At 29.9% G+C, this 22,313-nt stretch overlaps 4 protein-coding genes and 1 long non-coding RNA gene across 8 annotated transcripts; 3 read left to right on the top strand and 2 right to left on the bottom strand.

Annotated features, from left to right (window-relative positions):
• The first annotated feature begins 234 nt into the window (after positions 1 to 234).
• Positions 235 to 6,063, top strand: LOC122518775 (RRP12-like protein). The gene is given in 23 exon segments (XM_043637868.1): positions 235 to 493; positions 630 to 819; positions 913 to 1,039; positions 1,107 to 1,289; positions 1,366 to 1,525; positions 1,609 to 1,787; positions 1,865 to 2,100; positions 2,195 to 2,362; positions 2,435 to 2,552; positions 2,650 to 2,814; positions 2,881 to 3,002; positions 3,070 to 3,184; positions 3,268 to 3,504; positions 3,581 to 3,807; positions 3,892 to 4,015; positions 4,108 to 4,393; positions 4,492 to 4,649; positions 4,732 to 4,994; positions 5,080 to 5,246; positions 5,342 to 5,536; positions 5,624 to 5,743; positions 5,903 to 6,004; positions 6,007 to 6,063. Coding segments are annotated over 23 exon segments (3,825 nt in total). The 5' UTR covers positions 235 to 360; the 3' UTR covers positions 6,057 to 6,063.
• A 1,356-nt stretch (positions 6,064 to 7,419) lies between these two features.
• Positions 7,420 to 8,619, bottom strand: LOC122518774 (glutaredoxin-3). The gene is made up of 2 exons (XM_043637867.1): positions 8,407 to 8,619; positions 7,420 to 8,040 (listed from the first exon to the last, which is right to left on the bottom strand). Exons 1-2 carry the CDS (start codon positions 8,454 to 8,456, stop codon positions 7,422 to 7,424), a joined length of 669 nt encoding a protein of 222 aa, XP_043493802.1. The 5' UTR covers positions 8,457 to 8,619; the 3' UTR covers positions 7,420 to 7,421.
• A 475-nt stretch (positions 8,620 to 9,094) lies between these two features.
• LOC122518772 (putative uncharacterized protein DDB_G0294196) lies at positions 9,095 to 15,967 on the top strand. 4 transcript variants are annotated; one of them, XM_043637863.1, is made up of 9 exons: positions 9,095 to 9,507; positions 10,158 to 10,220; positions 10,549 to 10,607; positions 11,600 to 12,213; positions 12,410 to 12,759; positions 12,856 to 12,991; positions 15,148 to 15,324; positions 15,417 to 15,555; positions 15,643 to 15,967. In XM_043637863.1, the coding sequence occupies exons 1-9, from the start codon at positions 9,424 to 9,426 to the stop codon at positions 15,785 to 15,787; spliced, it is 1,767 nt and encodes a 588-aa protein (XP_043493798.1). In that variant the 5' UTR covers positions 9,095 to 9,423; the 3' UTR covers positions 15,788 to 15,967. The 4 variants fall into 4 exon arrangements, with proteins under 4 accessions (XP_043493798.1, XP_043493800.1, XP_043493799.1 ...); XM_043637865.1 differs by lacking the exon at positions 9,095 to 9,507 and adding an exon at positions 10,696 to 10,736 and having other exon boundaries at positions 10,202 to 10,220; XM_043637864.1 differs by lacking the exon at positions 9,095 to 9,507 and adding an exon at positions 10,696 to 10,751 and having other exon boundaries at positions 10,202 to 10,220.
• Positions 13,335 to 14,200, bottom strand: LOC122518773. The gene is made up of 2 exons (XR_006304146.1): positions 14,146 to 14,200; positions 13,335 to 13,961 (listed from the first exon to the last, which is right to left on the bottom strand). It is a non-coding gene; the product is annotated as an uncharacterized LOC122518773 (long non-coding RNA).
• Positions 15,968 to 17,982: 2,015 nt separating the features above from the next.
• Positions 17,983 to 21,612, top strand: LOC122518771 (nuclear hormone receptor HR96). Its single transcript, XM_043637861.1, has 5 exons — positions 17,983 to 18,435; positions 18,563 to 19,896; positions 19,990 to 20,206; positions 20,309 to 20,728; positions 20,829 to 21,612. The coding sequence occupies exons 1-5, from the start codon at positions 18,298 to 18,300 to the stop codon at positions 21,024 to 21,026; spliced, it is 2,307 nt and encodes a 768-aa protein (XP_043493796.1). The 5' UTR covers positions 17,983 to 18,297; the 3' UTR covers positions 21,027 to 21,612.
• The last annotated feature ends 701 nt before the right edge of the window (positions 21,613 to 22,313 follow it).

Below are 22,313 nucleotides of genomic sequence, written 5' to 3'. Positions count from 1 at the left end.
TTCTTATGGTACTGTGAATTTCTTCCTTACCGACATGGTAATGTATCAATTTCGTGTTCTACATTATCTCTTAATGGTATTGTGAATTTCTTCCTTACCGATATACTGTTTAATTTATTTGGTTGATCCTATTGGTTGTCGTTTAACGTGCGCTATCTATGTTTTTTAAATAGAAATTATTGACATAACTATGTTTTCTCAACTACACATACTCGACTTTCTTGAAATGATATATTCGATGCATACATCCCATGTGCTTGCATGGTTAGGTTATGCACACAGTTGATGTAGAAAAATCTAACAGTTTTTTATTACTATTAATATTATAAAAGTAGTTAAAAGAATTTATTTTCAATAATAATGGGTAAAATAGTGCGATTAGGTAGTCGAAAAAAAGCAAAGCGTTGGCCAAAGGGTCAAAGTTCCAATTCTAATCCAGAAACAACAAAACATCGTGAAAAAGCTACATGGATGTTTTTTAAAGATTTTGGTGGTATGTTTTCTTATTCAATATAATTTAATATTAATTATATTATCCATAAGAGTATTCACGATTAATCAATTTGTATACTTTATATAAACCTCTTATTATCTTTCACTTCATGTAAACAATCTATTTAATATATTAGGAACACCCGGTATAACAACAGCAGACTTGCAGAAACATGATGCTATGCAAAGTATTTTACCTCGATTAAAAAACGTAGATATTGATGATGATGATGATGATAAATCGGAAAGTTTTATAGAAGGAACAATTGATACTGTAAAATCATTTGCCAGTACTTATAGTAATTGTACACATATATCTTTCAGAGGGTAACTATAATAAGCACCATTTACTAACATTCCTTTATTTTATCTTTTTTCTTTTTACTTATGAATACATATTCAATATGTAATATTTTATAGATTTTTAGAACGCTTTCAACCTAAATCGTTAATCCAAAAGGAAATGTTAGCTGTTATATCGGCAATTACAGAAGTTATTAAGCAAAATGGTGGAACTGGAACTACGACTGAATACTTTGGAGCATTGGTAAATATGACTAATTTTTTATTCTAATTTTTAATGCAATACGATGTTCAAAAGATGTTCTCTTTAGATGAGTACCCTCGAAGCAGTAGATACCGATATATCTGTTGCTGCTACTCTATCGTTATTAGAAATGGAATTTAAAAGTATACCTATTAATGTTCTTAATGCACAATTTAGTACAGTTAGTGAAATTTTTCTCCAAATATTAACAAAGTATATAGAAGAGGAACATTTTCTTATAATAAGACACGTAAGTTTACAATTAGTGATTTTGAATTTTTCTTAAGCCTTGTTATAATTTATAATAAATGTTATTATACTTTTAGTGTATTAGTTGTATTTCACTATTGTTACGATTTCAAGAAGCTGCAGTTTGGTCAAATTCTTCAACGATACAAATTTTAGATGCTGTTTTAACATTTACTGTTCATAGTAAACCTAAAATAAGGAAAGCAGCTCAATATGGAATATGTACTCTACTTAAAGGTATTATTCAATTATTATGATAAATTATTATCAATAACAAATTATTTATTTTCATAATGCATTTTATTTTTAATGCGATTCAGCAAGTCACATAATGACTCGCGAAGATTCTCCTGCATATCATCCAGCTGCACCGCATATTGCTAAACATTGTATAAATCAATTGAACGCAGCTTGTGAACCTGGTGGAATAACCAGTGTTCTTCACATTCTCGTATTACTTAAAGATATTATACATGTATTACCGAAGTCATATGTAAAGGTACATCTAATAAGATTATTTTGTTTCTTAATATGCATTCACATACATTCTAATATCACCAATTTTATTTGACGCAGACTATTTGTGAAGAACTTTTACGTATTATGGGATTAAATAATGTTTTGATAACGTCGTGCTGTTTACAAGCTTTGCATGGATTGTTCGTGTCTAGGCCATCGGAAACAATATTACCATCGCAAAGAAATGCACAAATTATAACTGCTCTTTATGATTATCAACCTCCTGCAACTGATGCACAACCAACTCTTGCTTGGTTGACTGTTATGCAAGAAGCATATTGCAATCTCATTGAGTAAGCAGAAACTAGCTCAAAGAAATATTCATTATCAATTCTAATAATACAGAGTACACGAAATTTAAATATACGTATATTATAATAATTGTAGAAAATCTCCGGATACGTGCGCTGCCATTATGCCTCGAATATTCGGAAAATGTATTGAATTGTGGCTCTCTGACAAACAAGAAGTCGTATCGGGTACTTTTCATACTATTAAAGTACTTTTACAGGATTGTATTACCCCATTATGTAATGATGAAGAAAATGCTAAAAAGTATGTTTTATAATGTAACGAATTTATCGAAAAAATGCATAATTTAATGCAAATCAATCTGTCTATTTACAGGTACAAAATAATACTGGATCAAATAATATCTATGATGCATGGATCAATAAAGGATCAGTATCTTGATAAGAGTATACCATTTGATAGTATTCTTCATTCAATTGAATTACTATTTCAGGTAATTATCTTATATTTAGAAAAAAATAATAATCTAAATAAAATAACAATATGGATTTTAATTTACTTCTATTTTATATAAACTATTTATGTTACAGATAACTGGAAAAACAAAAAATCCACATCTTTTACATATTTTAAAAACTTTAGGAATCTTATGCGATTCATACAATTTTACGCATATCTCAGCAGCTGAAAATGCAATTGGAGCAGCTATAAAAACACTAGGTCCTCGTGTAGTTTTAGAGATTCTTCCTCTCCAAGTATGTTATAATAGATTTAATCAAATTCAATTTAAAAATATATGTATAAAACTCTATTCTTTGTAGAAAGCAGAAGGTGCTTTAAACCTAGAAAGAAGTTGGCTATTTCCATTATTGAAAGATTCCATAACTAGTGGATCACTTTCCTTCTTCACGGAAGTATTATTACCATTAGCAGTGATCTGCAAGTAAGTATAAATAATCTCACTTTATATACTTTAAATATAAATTTGTATTTAATGATTTTTATTTTAGTGCCAAATCCAAAGAACCGGTAGGAGGTAAAACTTACGAATTGCTTGTAACGCAAATATGGGCAATATTGCCAAGTTTGTGCAATGATGCTGATGACGTTAAAGAGAATTTCAAGGTATGCATATAAAATATTTCACATTTAAATGTATATTAGAAAATTATATATAATATTTTTATATCATTTATATATATTTACAGAATATTGCTAAATTGTTGGGATCAATTATTACTGGAGTTAAAGATATAAGATTATCAGCAATGTCTGCTTTAAGAAAGTTGATCGTAAGAGCAACGGAAAATAATAATACTGAAGATATATCTGAGCTTGCTCGTTTTGCTAAAAATTATCTACCAGTTTTGTTTGCTTTGTACACGACTAAACCAAGTGGAACAGATGAAGAGGGACATCGTTTAGCTGCATTTGAGACGATTAAGGTAACATTAAATTCAAATCGAATGATAATTTGTGTATAATAATTAAATGTAATATTTATATCGTTACTATTTACAGATATATTTGAAAATAACACAACAAGAGTTGATATGTGAACTGTTTGATAAGGCATTGACTAAATTAAAGGACACTGAAGTAGATGATTTTACAAAAGAAAGTATATATGATTTGATAAGATTGTTAATTGAATTTACTGATGTTTCTAGAATTAAGCAATTCTATGACATGTGTGTACCATATATCCAAGATAAAACTAAAGGGAAGGAACAGAAAAAAGCATACAAGTAATTTCTTTAATTCGTTATATACGTTTATATATATATATATATATGCCAAATATGTGAAATTAAATTAAAAAATATTTGTAGATTTTTGGAGGGATTATGTGGCAGTGAAAAAGAAATATGTAAAGATTTCCTACAAGAACATAGACGCGAAATTCAAAATCTAATGACTACTTCTGCAACTAAATTAGTTCAAACGAGTAAAGGAGTATGTATATTATTATATTTTAACTTTATATTAAATTATTATAATAGATGTTTTATTTAATTTTGTGCGTGCACGTGTTTCTTTTGTAAAAGGCTCGTATAAGATGTTTGGTACATCTTGTAAAAGTTCATCCAAAACTTGAGAAATCCAAATTTTTGCAAGCTATCATTCCAGAAGCAATATTATGCGTGAAGGATATTAATCAAAGATGTCGAACTTCAGCATATCAATTGATACATGCTATTGCAGATGTATTTTTAAAAAAGAATTCATATCTTGAAGAATATATACAAATGTTAATAGTAGGTTTAGCTGGCGAACCAAAATACTGCAGTTGTACTCTACTTGCACTAGCTTCTATCGTGTTTCATTATAACGGTAACTACAAAATTCATTATTATTTTCTACGATTATCTATCTCTCTATTTGATATTATGTCACTGTAATAATATAATATATATATATTTTTTTTATAGATGCCATTAATCGAGAAACTTCAGAAGAAATAATAGGACACGCATGTTCGCTTGCAATTAGTCCTACAAGAGAAATAGCAGAATCGGCATTATCATATATTAAAGTATATATTAGTATAACGCCAACTGATTTAATTGCACAACAATTACAGAAAATAGTAAGTGAAATTGTTTGTAATATTAATCATTTTTATAATGATATACTATAATAATATTTCTATAAAATCGAATTTTGTTTAGATGGCAGCTCTGACCGATATGAACGATAATTGTAAAAGATACTTTAGACAAAAAGTTCGAGATATCTTTACCAAATTGATAAGGAAATTTAGCATAAAAGTAATATCCCAAATGGTGCCAGCGTCAGATGTAATTCTTCATAAGAGATTAAAAAATATTAATAAAGTAGAACAACTTAAGAAAAAGAATAAGGAATTGAAAAGAATGAAAAAAAGTGAAAAAGACGAAGACAATGAATTTAGTGCTAAAAGAAGACCAAAAAGGTAGGTAGCCTCTTAGATATTCGCAAAATACAATTACGTAAAAATATCTATGTAATAATTTCTTTTTTCTTTTCTTTTTTATTAGCATGGAAGATCTCTTGGCGGATAGTGAAGAAGAATATGGTGATAGCGAGGATGAAGAACCGAAGAAAAACAATAAAAAGAGAACATCAAGAAAAGAAGCTTGGATTAAAGAGAACGAAGAAAATATTGTTGATTTGATTGATCCTACAACTGCCAGGAATATAACTAGTTAGTAGTTTCTTCTTTTTCGTTTCACACTTTAGTAACATTTGTAATGTATAAAATGATTATATTATTAACAAACAATTTCACGTACTTTGCAGCAACACAACCTGGGAATATTAGCATGAACGTGCCTATAAAAAAATCGAAAGAACCAAAAGATTATGGATTTAAAATTGCTCCGGATGGACGAATTATTATTAAAGATGATAATCAAAAAGATGATGAGGATAATGATGCAGAAAATAGAAAAAGAAAACATATGTTATCTGAAAATGATTCAGATGATAATTATGGTAATTTTATGATATATATATATAGTACTTTTTTATTTCTTAAGGATTAAATATTTACTAATTGTTCTGGTTTTCTTTTTCTTATAGAAGAAGACGAGGAGGACAAAAAATCATTAGCGTCGGTGGATCCTGCAAGTCGAAAGCGAAAACGTAGTGCGAATTCTGATACTACAAGTATAAAGAGTTTTGGTTCATCGAAATATCGAGGTACGTATTAATAAAAAATTCGTAATAACTTAATAATTTTCGTACGATCATTAAAGTTAAGTGACGATAGGAATTAACAGAGACAGTCTTTGTGGAAAGATATTAAAAAGAAAATTAATTAGTAATTTCTAATAAGAGTAATTTTAACTTTATGTATAGCTGGAGGTTCAGGTATTCATCGACCACTAAAAGTAAAGAAGGTAGAACAGACACCTGGTTCTGAGTACCGTGCACTTAAAGCAGGAGGTGACATTAAAAAGAAGGGCAAACCGGATCCTTATGCCTATGTACCATTAACAAGAGCTGCTCTTAATAAACGGTATATAATAATATCTTAAAAAACAAATTTTGAATTCATTAAATAATGTTCGAGATACGTTAATAAAAATATTAATTTTTAGGAAGAAGAAAAAGATGGCAACAAGGCTTCAAGGTATTGTCGCTGGTGCTAAGAAAGGAGCACAATTTGGAACAAAAAACAAAAGAAATAGAAAATAATTAATCAAAGACATATCTTTGATTATTAATTATGTTTGATAACTTAATTTTGTTAAGAAATCAATTAAATAAATATATATGTATGTATATATATATTGGGTTGGCAACTAAGTGGGTGCGGTTATTTTAATTGAAAAAATTCGCAATCACTTAGTTGCCAAGTTAAGGCCAAGATCGGTAACCAAAAATCTACCTTACCGACCCTGTAGGTAAAGCAGATTTGGTTGCTTACCGACCTTATAGGTAAAGTAGATTTATTCGTTTACCGACCCTGATCGGTAAGGTAGATTTTGAATTATATTAAAAAGCTTTAACAGTTTTGCTACCTTCAATTTGTACTATTCTAGTTGGGAAATGATATTGTATTTAATATATATGTGTTACTGTTAAAGTGTCTGATTATTATATCAACATGATACATTGAAAATCGATAATATAGTGCGACTAACAGAACTTTTGTTTTCAAAATACAAGCTGATCCTAAAGCAGATCTAATTTCAATTTCATACTTTTCCTGATTGGTATAATTATTTCATGAATTATGGTAACATATGGTAACATATATATAAAATTGCCCAGAATGCAATTTATATTCTGCAGTTGAATTCATAAATAAACAGAAAATTAATATTAATTTTGTTGTATTTTTGTATTCATTATGTTATAACAACAAAAAAAAGATACAAAATCATAACGAACGATCCATAGTGAAACGTTTCAATTTTATATGACAAAGTGAAAATGACATTTTTAATTCATTCTAGGTAAAAAAAACAAATAATGACGCATTATAGAATATTTCTATTTAAATTCGTAAACTCGTAAATATTGTATTATTTAAGTAAAAATTGTTTCCAGTTGAAGATAAAAATGTGGTATTAGATAATTCTAGGAAATATGGATATAATTAGTTAGCTGTGATCCTATTTTAACTTCTGTAACAAAAAACATAATATTATCTTCTTATTATAACTTAATACATTTATAGATGTTTTTAAATCTTTTCGATACTACTGATGCCACCACAAATATTTTGCATCGGTTTACAATGATTAAAATCTAAATAATTTTAAAATGCATTAAATTGTGATCTTCCATCGTTTATCTAATTTGCATATCATTACTTGTGAATGACATAGTTGTATCAAAAGGATTAATCTCGTTGATTTATTTACCTATTTTAGGAGGTACTTTTTTTAGGTAACATACTGTCTAAGACACCCGAATTACTCATTTCTTTGACTATATCTAATCCGCCAATAAGTTTACCATTAATATACATTTGTGGATAAGTTGGCCAGTCGCTAAATTTCTTCAAACCTTCTCTTATCACATCGTCTTGCAATATATCAAAGGTTTGATATTCTGCTCTATGAGAATCAAGAAGAGCGAGCATAGTTCTTGAAAAACCACAGCGTGGATGTTCACGACTTCCTTTCATGAAGACCATACAAGGTGCATAATTTATAAGCCTTGTTAATCTGACTTCCAAAGTTAATTCTCCCGTTGGAGGAGCCGAATCGTCGTTGAGTATATGATATTTTACTCTATCGACTAACAATCCTGTATTAACCCCTTCAATTTTATCTATTATTTCCTCATTTTTATACAACAAAACTGTTGGTATTGCGACAATTCCAGCTTTTAAAGAAATTTCTGGTAATTCCTCAGCTTCTATCATTGCAAATTTAGCTTTTTGGTAATCTTTCAATTGTAGCAATTCTTCTAGAACATTGGTTACTATTTGGCATTGTTCTGCCCATGGTGCAAAGAAATGTATAACCGATAGATCTTTGGACCTTGGATAAAAAAATAATATTTATATATATGTATATATATATATATATATGCATACCTATTTATATATGCATTTATTTAAAAAAATTTATCGCTCTTTGCTCTTAGAAGTATACAAAAATATACAAAAGAAAAAAAATATTAAAATACGAATAATATCAATGAGGTCAATAGAGAAGAAATGCATTTAGATAACGATAATACGCTTGAAAACAAATCGATAAATTTACGAATAACGCAATAAATTATGACCGTGTAAATAATAAAATGATAATACTAAAAGATAGAAGAAAATTTAATACATATATAGTGGAAAAAAGAAAAGAAAAAAAAGAGAAAAAGATATAATAATACGTGTGATAGCTTACTTGATAAATTCAACGTATTCTGGTGTAGTTTTTAAAACGGTGACAGACATCCTGTCACCTGTTAATATTAAATTAGAACAATGAAAATAAATGTATTAATCTAAATAAATGTTAACCGGTAATTGTCTCTTTCTTTGGCACACGCGATGAACAACCACGAACATCACGACATTCACGACTACGCGACCAGAGTTATCGCTTTCATGGAGGTTTAGAATTAGCAAGCTTTCTGATTGGTCATTTAAGATCCAATCAGCGACAAAAATATGGTAGACATTTGCGCGGTAAATTACAATATATTTAAAATTACTCAATGATTTGATTATAGATTAATATATTATAACGATATTATAGATATTATATTATGTTAGATATTATATTATGTATTATATATAGATTATATATTAATATATTATAGCAAGTTTTGTGATTGGTCGTCTAAGATCCAATCAGCGACAAAAATATGGTAGACATGTTTTCGCGGTAAATTACAAAATATTTAATATTACCCAATGATTTGATTATAGATTTTTAATATTTTTCTATTATATACGACCAACATATATTTGTTTAGAATATAAATAATAATTGATAAATTCATATAGATTTAAATAGATCGTAAAACATCGACAAAAGTTTTAAGAAGAAGATTGGAAAATTGAATACAATGGAAAATTTCTCGAACCACACGTAGCGTATAAAAAAGGTTACGTAGCTTTGTGAACGTACCTTTAACATAGTAGTATTAGGTGTGCCAGTATTATAAACTGACCAATCATAAGAGCCTATGGTCAGTATATAATACTATTGTAGGAGAGGAAGGGAGAAGTATTTCAATGTGTAAGAAAGATATCAAATGAGAGAAGGAATGAGAAGGAAACGGGAGGAGGAAAAATGAAAAGAAACGAGGAGGACTGTCAGACACCTCGCCCACAAAAAGCCGATGCAGATGCGCCCGAGCGGTGAACACGTGCGACGCTTGCTGTTTTTGCAACAGGCGCGTTCAAACGCGGTGAGATGTCCAAAAAATTGCCTCGAAACGTTGCCCTCGAAAACATATCTACATGGAATACAAACGACGTCTTGTGTCTCCTAAGAAAGGTGAGTAAACTCTGAAAGTTGTCGTTGTTATCCATTCTATGATATATTTTACCTCGCGGGAAATTTTTACTCGCGGGTCACTGCACTTATCCAACATACCTGGTTTCTCTCTACGATTGATTTATTCAAATGTTCGATATTTGTTTGTCTTTTGGAGAAGGGGACAAACAAGAGAAAAGAGAAGAAAAAAAAAGAAAGAGAAAATTTAAAAAGTAAGCAGAAATATTCAAAAAAGCCGGAAATAGAGAGATAAAGAAAAGGAAAAAAAATCAAAAGAAATATGTATTATCTAAAAGATAAAAAATAAAATAAGTAATGACGAAAATAAAATAGAAAATTCATAGAAGATTTATCTTAATTTTATTTCTAATAAAAATCAAGTTTATTATTTTTCATTCTAATTTCATTTTTCTCTTTCCTTTTTCTTTTTCTTTTTAAATTGCGCTAATTTATGGAATTCGACTAAAGCAGTACTCTTTTGTGTATTCGATTAATTAAATTTAAAATACGATTAGAGACACGTATATTTCAAGATTACATTCCTTCGCGTTTAGTTTCAATTTCGCACAAATATTTCGGATATCCGAATACGCACGGAAGTAATTTAATATCACGATTTATTTAAAATACACAAATTTCACGACTTATAGAATGGCTTGGAAAAATGCTGTACAGCAGTTTCGAAACGGCAAATCGAAGGTGAAGAGTTGTTAGTAAGTATAATATAATCAATTTTTAATTATGCAATTTTTCCATTTTTCTTTCTTTCTTTTTTTTTTCTTGCCAGTTGCTCGATATTCATTTTGAAAATAAAATAAATTATCACCTCATTTATTATGGATTTAAATGAAATAACGCGCAGAGATATAAGATTGAAGATATTTTTTTTTTTTAAATTCTCGATATTTTAATAAAAAAAAGTCATTTTCTTTTGTTTAACTTAAGCCGTACAATTGTTTTCGGTTAAAATTGCATTTTGGGTACTCAACTGGCACGCGCCCTCTTTAGAGACGAGATCTTAATTGATTCTAATTATTCCAGCACTTGACTGAAGGGAAGTTGGCTCTATGGAAGAGTGACCTCACTCCTTCTTTGATATGGTAAGAAAAACGAAGCTCTACACGATCTGAATTTTACAAGAGACGCGTTTAAAATACGCGTATTTATTTCCAATGAACTTACCAACAGGAATGTGAATTTGAGACATCGTGAGACATAGCGGATTAACGGTATCTTCCAATACGGTATTTTCAAATAAAACGTAACAGTTCTATCATTGTTATGTCTTTTTTTTTTTAATACATTTTTCCCCACTAGCTTTCTATATATTATTCGTACGAAGCCACGTTGGCAAAGCTATTGTTAATGATATTGTAACGACATATATATGGTATCCTATAGTGTTAATCGATTTTGGTTTCATTGCCATTGTCTCTCTTACGTGCTGCTTATATTTACAAATCAATAATGTTGCATATATGCGTGTAGGTATTTTACGTTCATCAACGGATCTTAAATATATATATGTAATTCTATCTGTGTATATAAAAAGAGCGATAACATTTTATCGCTAAATTCTACTTGAAATAGTATCAACGAGAGAAAGAGAAAGAGACACAACACACACACGAGCTTAAAGTAATTGCTTTTGGTATCATCCAAGAACGTGTTGTAACAATTTAACACGCGTTTGTTTCGTTAAGTTAGTTCGAATATTTCTAAATCGAAATTGATGGAGAAACACCCAGGTAAACATTTCCAAGTTGCGTATTCGATAGAATGAAATTGCAATTGATGCATTTAACTCGATAATCACTCACGAGGCATACAAGATTTACATAAGTGGTAATTGCATAGCGTGTGGGTTGTACTTGTATCCTTTAATGTAACATCCTCAGCTTTACGAGTAAAGTGTTTATAAGCGGAATATCCGTTCTCGCGTACGATAAAAATAGCTTTGTTAAATAAAAAGAATAAAAAAAATAATTATTATTATTTCGTTTTCTTGCCACACCATTTGTTTATATGTGGAATATCTTTGTAAATATGGTGTAGTATATATATATATATATATATTTTTTTTTGTTTCCAGGGAACTTTATACGCTAGTAGAACAAATCAAAAAATTCCCGGAAAGATATGTACAGGACAAAAATACTGAAACGGAACTGAACGAAGATCACATGAGCGATACCAGTTCGTGGGACACAGATTTCGAAGATGAGATAACGGAAGACCATAATTCCGCTTTCACCGATACCAAGAACATTTATGACAATCAAATAAATTCCAATCATGTTAATGACTGTCATAATATTTCGACAAAAATGAAAAATATCAAAACTAATGAGCAAGTGGACGAAAATACGGTGGGAAGTGAGGAAGAGGAAGAAACTACTTACGAGAATTTCGAATCTACCTTACCACCGAACGAGAAAAATATTTACACTAATTATAAATATAACATGACTAATAAACCACTTAAAAATGTTTCAAGATTGCACGGAACGATAGAAAAATCATTGGCCGAACAATTGAAGGAACAATTGGAATTGAGAAATTCGAAGAAACCAATGGTAGGACCAAAACCGGAAGGAATCATTTCGAAGAGGCCAACCAATTTTACGACGATTTCCAAACAACTACAAAAATCATTTTTACACGATGAGTCGAAGACGAAACTTCGGCCTCAGAACGATCTGCAAAGTTAGTTTTAATATCGTACCTTTTCATTCATCAGAACTATTTAATCATTTAAAAGAAGAATCGTTAAATAAGATCCATCGAATTCTCACCAAAAAATATAAATTCGATGGATATTTTGTTGAAAACAATTTCATATATTTTCAATTTCAATAATTACTTGTTTATTTATTTTTACATTGGATATATTTTTTATTAGGAAGAATGGCTGTTCCACCTCCACCGACGCCTAAAAAAAACGTCGATCAAATTTTGACCAAAAAAAGAAAAGACGAACAGGATTTACCTAAGCCGTCCATATCGATTAGAAATTTGGATCTAATTGCCAATTTACCTACCAGGCAGGAGGAAAGTGAGAGCGAATACGAACAATTTGACGAGCAAATAATAGAACAAAATCAGAAGTCGGCGATGTCGAGAATCGGCAGCAAACAGTCGTTGAACAGCGGAGCTCAAAGTTCTATTGAGAGCATTTATCAACCGTCTAGTACGACCAGCTGCGAAGAGGAACAAGAACAATACGAGATTTATGAATCCATTAAGGAACCGGTAAGTTATTTACGTTCGCAATTTACTCAATTGACTTTTTTTTTGTAATAATTGGCCATTCATCTATTTCATTTACATTCATTTTCGTTCTTCTAGCCTGAAGACAATGATAATTATTTAAGACCTATTCAAAAAGCACCAAACGATAATATTCAGCCACCGCCATTACCTATCAAACCGGCCATCTCACTACCCTCAACGTTGCATCTAACAAAATCGAACAATGCAAATGGTTAGTATCTATTATATTTCTTACGAAAGTTACCTAAGAAAAGAGTCTTAGTCTATGGGTTAAGAACACTCTCTCATTATTTTAATATAATGTTTTATGAGATTATCCGAGGGGTAAAACAGGAAAGAAAGAAAGAAAGAAAGAGTCAAGAATAATAACGAAAAGAAAAGAAAAGAAAAGAAGAACAAAAAGAATCATCATATTACGTGACAAGAGATAAAAACTTTGTAATACAGTCGAAAGGAAAGAACAAAAAGTATAATGTATTTATCTTCCCACGAACACGTGTGCAACAAATGGTGGTAATAACCGATCTTACTACGACTCTCTCTCTCTCTCTCTCTCTCTGTCATGCAACAACTTGACGATGCACTTTGCAATTTTCTGTCAGTCGATCACGAACTACCGTACTGTTTATTTAAATGCATATAATACACGAATGATTTTTCTTCGACTCTAATTTTTTTGAGGGGAGGGGGATCTTTTATTTATGATCGACACAAAGATGTCGATCGATACGTCGAGTCTGATATCAAAAATATCGGTAACAATGTATCACGATTTGCAATACACGATTTGTATTTGCAAATACGATCGCAAGATCAAACGCATAACAACAATTTACGTGAAAATGTGAGATTAATTTTTACGATCAAATGTTTATTATTTTACATCTGTTATCCTCATATCCACGAAATAGTTAAATAATCAAAGTGTATAGAAAGAAAGAAAAAAGTAAAAAATTGTTGGGCTTGACAATAGGAAGAATCGAATAGTGTGATGGAATGTGTTCCTGCTTTTATCTCAGGCTGAGCAAACATCTCTTAGGAGGTTTAGGTGAGCGTCTGGCCGATGAGGTCTCCGATATGATAGTAAGGATCAAGAGAGGTCTTTCTAGATGTTGCTATTCTCAACCACCAGATCCCCCAGGTATATGAAATTATTCGCAAAAGCACGTTGCAACTTCTTCCTAAGCATGTGAACGAATAAATTCTTCTAAACGTGCCCACGCATTCCGTTCTTATGAACTAATAAGGACACCGTCAAAGAATCAGATCTATTTGGAAGCTATTTCTAAATTACTCGTGAAACTTATATTGTACCCCATGCCGAGAGAGACCAACGGAGAGAAGAGAGAACGTGTCTTAACTTACTCGCCATTATTTTCCGACGTTTAAATGCATTCCGTCGCAACGTCGCGTCCTCAGTCTCCTGCAGTTTCTCGTGCGATACACTGGAAGATTTCTGTGACAAGTTTTATATCAGTGTTGGAAAAATAATATAACTAGTGTAAAAAAAAAAAGATAAATCTTCGTACAACGCTTCACGTCGTATTACTGATTTATTCGTTAAATAAAAGAAATAAGTTTTTTTCGTATAACTTGGTACAATCGTCTCACTGCGAATTAAGATTAAAAGGGATCGTTGTGACTAACGATAATTCCAAGCATATTTAATTTTTATAATAAAAAGTAATCAAATCTATATAGAAATTTACTATGCTAAGTGATGAGTAAACTCTAGAAGTAAACTTGTTGTTTCTCTTGAAAGCCTTGAAAGCCTTGAAAGCCTTTTAATACTTTAATAAACCGGATTCGCGTGATTTATTTTTCTCTCAGCCTTGTTTTTTCTCCTATTGGAATATATTTCATTGTTATTCGAGAAGTTGATGATAATACACGAGCGTCAGTTGTGCGACGACGACGTATAGAGTGGCAAGAACGTACGTCTGATATTTTCTACAAGCTCCGATAATAATTAAATATGGATGGAGATAAAAAAAACGATGATGTATACGTACACGTACTTTTGTTAAATGCATGAATCCATTATTGTACGATATTGTTCTATTTAATTGACGAAACCATGGCAACCATAATAACCGATAACAAAAGAAATGTATCATTGAATACTCCGACACGTCGACAAGCAAGCCTATCCGAGTGTCTGACTCAAGCTACTCTGACACAAGCACGTCTAAATTTAGCAAGTTAGTGTGTAAACAAAATGAAACAAAAAGTATATAGTTTTGAATATTTTTCTTTTTCTTTTATACTACAATCTTGTTATATTTTATAGCAACGATATCGATGAACGATTATATATCTAACTTGATGATTTAAATAATTATTTTTGACTTTTGTCAATTGTTTCAGAACGTTCACCGGACAAAAAATCAGCGACCCTGCCACATTCTGGTAGCAATACTTCATTATCATTAAATGAAAGAACTACGAGACCATTACCACCACCCCCAGATCGAGTATCTTACATCAACAAGCCTTGGTATCACAATGTTACTCGATCTCAAGCCATAACACTCATTTCGGAACGTACGTATTATGTTTTAGAAAAGAATTTTGATTAATTATCTAGCTCGTTAAGTTGCTCATTAAATATTGATATTATTCATTTATAATTACAGAAAGTACTTACGGCACTCCGCAAGATGGTTACTTTCTTTTCAGACCTTCTACGACGAACGTAAATAGTCCATTGGCTCTTGTACTTTGGTGCAAGGATAGGGTTTACAATATTCCCGTTAGGAAAAGATCTGACAATAGGTACAATAGTTTACAGTTTTTACAGTTTTACTTTTTTTTTTTGTTTTTTTTTTTAACTTAATGTTTCATTTGAATAATGAATTCCAGGTATGCTCTGGGATCTGAAAAATTAAATGAACAATCGTTCTCAAGCATTGAAGAAATTGTAACGTGTTACACGAAAACAGAATTAGTTCTTTATACGGGTGGCGTGCAAACGGGAAGTACGAAATTAACAGATACGCCGAAATGAAATAGAGAAATAAAAAACGTCTCACGTAAAAGATGAATTTATACTTCTCAAGAGGAAATGTAAAAAAAGAAAATGGTGTATCATCAAAAACACGTGTTATTTTAATAAGTATACTGCCGAATAAGGGAACGCGTGTCCGTGTCATGGTTAACATAACAAATACTTAACAAATCTCTGATCACATTTTCAAATACATTTAATTCTGAAGTGCCTCGATCATGTAGAATAGACAGAATCTCTAGTTTGTATGTATCATATGTGTAAAACTGGTTGCACGTTGCATTTAGTATATATATACATATTTTATATCCATATTTTATGAATTTTTGTGTTGTTGTTTACACATATCGTAAAGCAATAACTTTTAATCTAATCATGTGTGCCTTCGATGAACAGGATTTGTCTATTAAACCAAATAAGATATGTATGTTTATACACAATTTTCAATGGTATTTTATATAATAGTATTTTTTATGAAATAGATGCGAAAACGTTCGTGATATAAACTAATATTTTTAAGATCGAGATTTAAAAAGGATATAAATTTATGAATGTATAAGTAAAATTGTAATTTTAGAAAATATTTTTATATTTTGAATAATCGTATATAAAATATTATTCTTTAATATATTTTTTTGAACATACACCATTGGATAAACGAAAGATATGGAAAGTATAAAACTTGGCATACGTTTTCTCGAATTCATTTACTAAATTAATCTATTTATTAATGAAAAGAATTTTTCAATGTATTTTTAATTGTTTTTAATTTACTTATTAAATGCTGAAAAATAATATTAATAGTTTTTTAAAATATTTTATCGTATATGTGTGTGTGTATATATAAACGATACGTATTCATTTTTATTGAACGTTCATTCGTTGGTTTTGTATTTATCTAACAATAAGTTTTATTTTCAGAATTGAGTGATAATGATATCAGTGTTGAATAACACAATGATAATTAAATCGATTCAGTTTTTGTAACATGTTGTCGATCGTTTAGTAACAATGCCGCAAAAAAAAAAAAGAAAAAGAAATACATTTATATGACTATACCCTTTTAAAATCACGGAAAGCGATTGTACAAATTTAGATATCTTTTATGTGATAACCAGCTGTGCGTACTTATAATAAAAAATAATAAGTAGTCTGAATTTTATAACGAACTCTTATATGGTGGAAACGAAAAGATATCATCCATTTGAAATTGCAACATTCAGTTATTGATAAAGTTGGAAGTGCATTGCAACATATTATTATCGTAAGTTTGTACACGTCCTTGTATATACTATTACATATAATGATTTTTTAAAAGTTTCATATGCGACAAAAAAAAAATCGATAAATTTGATTATTTTGAGAAAATAAATAATTTTACACAAAATATGCATATAAAATTGAATCACAAATTAATCGAAAACGTGTAAAGTAATACGACTATTCCTTTTTTTATATCGCCTATCTTCATTTTTATATTTATTTTTTCGATATCTCTTTTTCCGGTTCATTGTTTTCATTTCTTTTTTTTTTTTTTTTTTTATAACTATGCACTATTTTACCTTAACAAATCAATTCGATGTTAACCTACAAATTATCTGGAAATATCGATGTAATTAAATTCGACGTAAGGCTCCAAAGGTTCTCCTTTTTAATTAATAACCGATTGTTAAAAAGATTATATAAGATATACATCGTAAAGATACGAGATGAATAAGTATACGAAATTGATAAAATAGAAGAAAACAAAAAAAAGAAAAAATACGCGTCGTACATCACACGCATACACACGTTCGACGATAAAATACATCTGTTTTTTTTTTGAAACGACGAAACTATTTCACGAGAGGTAACACACAAGTTTGGTATATAAAAATAGTTCATTATTCATTAATAAATTGTTATTAAATATCACAATAGATAATAGATTATATTAACCAATGCGCGTGTAGATTTTTTATCGACCTATGCACCCTTTACCGATATCATAATACGCCCGAGCTGCGTAATATATCGAAAAAAAACACATTTGATGCGTTTGATAGTAAAAATGAATTAAAAAAGAAGATGGCGGAAAAAAAAATGGAGGAAAAAAATAAATAGATAAAAATGATTGGTGGGATTGGGAGGGGTGGGGGGTAAGAGAAGTAAGCGAAGTGGCAGAGAACTGGGCAGTACGTGGTATGACAGGTTTATGCGCACCGTCTCGTTAATGACTCCCAAGTGACTACCAATTGAGCACTTTATTTGGTTTATCACTTAAAGCTTTTCAAGTCAGCATTTCATAGATCCGGGGCGTTGTGGAGCAAAGATGATCCCAGTCTCCTGAAGAAAGTAATAAATAATATAAGAATTGTCGCAGTTATGCGACAATAATCAGAATAAATATCTAATCCATCATGTTTGACATTAATCAGTCAGTGAAAAAACAAGACTCTTTCAAACAGGGATAATGGTGCATTAGATAAGAGGTGATAATCGTTTGGTTTATATTGTGCATTACCTAAGAAATGGAAGATGAACAACCAGCGAGAGAAGCAAACAAGATATGCGGTGTTTGCGGCGATCGCGCCTTGGGATACAATTTCAATGCAGTTTCCTGTGAAAGCTGTAAAGCCTTTTTCAGGAGAAATGCTCTTAAAAACAAGGTAATTATTTAACGTTTAAATTCTTATCAATTAATGATCTGTTCATTCAATTCTGTTCACGTCCTACTCTATTTTCTTTTGTTATGCATTACCTTATAGTTCTTCATTTTTATTTTCTTTCTTATAGGATTTCCGGTGTCCTTTTACAGAAAATTGTAGCATCACACCAGTGACCAGACGTTTTTGTCAAAAATGCCGTTTGGATAAATGTTTCAGTATTGGCATGCGTAAGGAATACATTATGTCAGAAGAAGATAAGGTTTTAAAGCGTCAGAAGATTGAACAGAATCGTGCTAAGAAGCGGCCTCAATCGGATAACATTAAAGCGTCCAAAGTTAAAAAGGACTGCGTAGAAGATTGTACCTTTGAAGATACCGTTAACTCGGTTGCATCTAATGTATCTGAGACATATTTTTGGGAATCAGATAAAAAGTATGCTGATTTAGATGCGGGTAGACAAAATCCTATGGAGAATATGAGTCCGGTTACTGCAGCTAGTGTTCCTAGTCCTTCGAGTCCACCTGAAAGTGGAAACATAACAGGATCTAAAACTTTAGATATGCTAAAAGATTCTTATAGTACTAAATGTAATTTTGTTAAATACGAATTAATCTCCCAATATGAGGAACCTAACACTGATGTAGACTCAAGAAGAATTACTTCTCATTCACCAATACCAAATAGAACAAGGTTTAATGAATTTGATCTTGCATCTCAATCTACTGGAAATGACAAAAATATTTCTATAAACTCAAGAAAATTTGACCAGAATTTGTTAGAATTTGATTCCAATTTTGGTAATACAAGTAATCAATCACCACGTTATCCGCACGAGTATGAAGATAGTACAGCAAGTTATTGCAAATATGAACAGAGTCCTGAAAGTGGTCCTTCTACATTTATCGACTGTACTTCGAATGTAGAAACTACACAATTAAATTTAAGTCCCATTTCTCATACAAGTGTACACACGTTTACTGAAGAAACTACAGCATGTCAGAGACAGAAAGAAATGTGTCCTAAAGGGAATGATCTAGTTAATAAATTTACACAAAATCCAGAACTTGTTATGAAATTTGTCAATAATCCGCATTTAGTTGCAAAAATATTTCAAGATCGAAATTTAATTTTAAAGATTATGACGGATCCAGTATTGGTTAATAGATTAGCAGCGGATCCACAAATTTCACAATTTGTTAAAGAAAATAGTATTGATAATAGTAATACTGATACCTTAAAACATTCGAGTCCTGAACTGGAGAAAGATGTGATAGAAGAGCATTTATCTGCTACTACAAGTAGACAACCATTTAAGATCAAACAAAGTCATGTGGAAAATCCTATTTTAACGGATTTAATAACGTATAAAAGTACTGAAAATTATAAAAACAAAGATACTGATCAAAGTACAAATAAAACGACAGCCGATGTAACTAAAGATGTACTTCAAGATGTTCAAAGGTATAAAACAATTTCATTTGATTGAATTATTTTTGAAAGATGTTATATATATATATTAATTTATAAATTAGTAATAAATAAAATACTTTTTAGAATACCAATTGCTGCCAATTCGATCGAATCGATCTTGTATGAAGCTATTAAATTGGAATTTTCAGCATATTCAGCTCTTGGTGGGAATCAAAGCACCAGAGAATTAAACGACGCTGAAAGAGCAAAGTTAAATGAATTAATAGTAGCTAATAAAGCACTATTAGCTCCATTAGATGATGATATAACAAATTTAGTTGGAGAAGAATGCAAATTTAAAGTAATTTTATTATTAAATTTTAAAATTAAATTATTCTATAACATTCCTTAGTATTCTAACAATCTCTATTTGTGCAATTGTTATATGCTATTTATTTTGTAGGGAAGTTTTGGACAATCCGATCCTATGTTGTTGGATGTTATCAATTTAACAGCTATAGCAATACGACGTCTTATAAAAATGTCGAAAAAAATGAATGCTTTTAAAAATATGTGCCAAGAAGATCAATTAGCTCTCTTGAAAGGAGGATGTACAGAAATGATGATCTTAAGATCGGCACTCAATTATGATCCGGATAAAGATATGTGGAAAATACCGCATAGTCAAGAAAGAATGTCAAACATTAAAGTTGACGTATTGAAAGAAGCAAAAGGTAATTTGTATGCCGAGCATGCAAAATTTGTTAGAACTTTTGATCCACGATGGAGAGATGAAAATATCATTTTAATTCTAAGTGCTATTGCTCTGTTCACACCTGATAGACCAAAGGTTGTACACAGTGATGTAATTAAATTGGAACAGGTAAAAAAATATATATTGAAATTTAAAGAGAGAACTAATAACTAAGTATATTCAATGATTTTATAACATCTTTTTTCTCTTGTTTATTTTTTATTTACAGAATTCTTACTATTATCTTTTGAGACGATACTTGGAAAGCGTTTATCCAGGTTGTGAAGCTAAATCGACTTTTTTAAAATTAATTCAAAAAATATCCGAACTTCATAGATTGAACGACGAAGTTGTTAACGTTTATTTAAATGTAAATCCATCTAGTGTAGAGCCATTACTTATAGAAATATTCGACTTAAAGCATTGATATTAACATCTTGCATATACTTTTACTGATTCTTACCTCATAGCTTATTATCTGAGATACAGAAAATAAATGAATTCTACATATATTCTTAATGAAGCCTTATATAAAAATACTGTGATCAAATTGAGTAGATGTCATTCTTATTAAACTGGTTATGACTTATAAATAATTTTTTAAATTATATAACATTATTATAAAGTTAGCATGTGCAATGTATTTTTGTTAAAAATACAATGCTCACATATTTTTGAAAAATATGCAACCAACTGTTTTAAACGTATTATATAGTATTAAGTTCAATTACATTCAAAGAATGAAATAAGACGAATGTAACAATGTAGGGAAGCATTGCTCTGGCTAGTCACTTAACAGGATGACATCATCAGAAATGTAATAAAATTTTGAGCACAAGTGAATGTATCTTATAACATTCAATGGCAATGTCTTATTTATCTGAATTATTCTTTTTTTACCGAATAAAATGATGTATCGATTAATATTTTTTACATAGCGCGCAGATACAACAAACAAATTATAGTATTTTTATAATTAATGTTTCTTTAAATATATCAATCTTATGATATTGTATAGTCACAATCAAAATATTTATTTGTCTGTGTAAAAAACCAAATTTGTAATACTTAAGAAAAATAGTTCACCGATACAGCTTTATAAATTTGTTGTATAAAGTAAACAATTATGAGATATGCCAGTTATCGCACGAAATAATAAATGAAAACAAATTGATAATGTATTTTGAAGAAAAAAAAAGAAAAAAGAAGATATTTAAAGTCAGTCAATATGACAAACTTGTCGTTATTATAGAATAATATATAATTATGGTACTAAATATCCAATAATATTATTAACAATGAGAACGGCTTTGAAAAATTCTAAGTAATCCTAAAATAATGAAGAATGATTTTATTAAATATAAATTATTTTTTTCTCGCGTATCGGAATCTACAAATTGTTATATAAATCTAAATAGAAATAAATAATTTCTTTAAACTACGTATTTATATGTATCTAGAAAATTGAACAAAAAAATTACAACTATTTTATGTAGTTATGTACAAATTAATTTATCATCGATTCTTTATATGAATTTTAATGGAAAAAAGAAAACAACAAATTTATATTTGATATGAGAGTATTGCGAAAATTTACCAAGACCTGTGTTCATAAATACATAGCTGATTCTATTTGTTCAGTTATAATGTTGCTGCTATGCAGTTAAGAGAGAGAAAAAGAAAGAAAGAAAGAAAGAGAGAAATAGAGAGTATA

This window comes from Polistes fuscatus, unplaced genomic scaffold (genome assembly GCF_010416935.1).
Source record: "Polistes fuscatus isolate 324 unplaced genomic scaffold, CU_Pfus_HIC Scaffold26, whole genome shotgun sequence".
Lineage (NCBI taxonomy): Eukaryota > Metazoa > Arthropoda > Insecta > Hymenoptera > Vespidae > Polistes > Polistes fuscatus.
The sequence above is the reverse complement of the archived record's forward strand: the minus strand, read 5'-3'. Positions and strand labels throughout refer to the sequence as shown.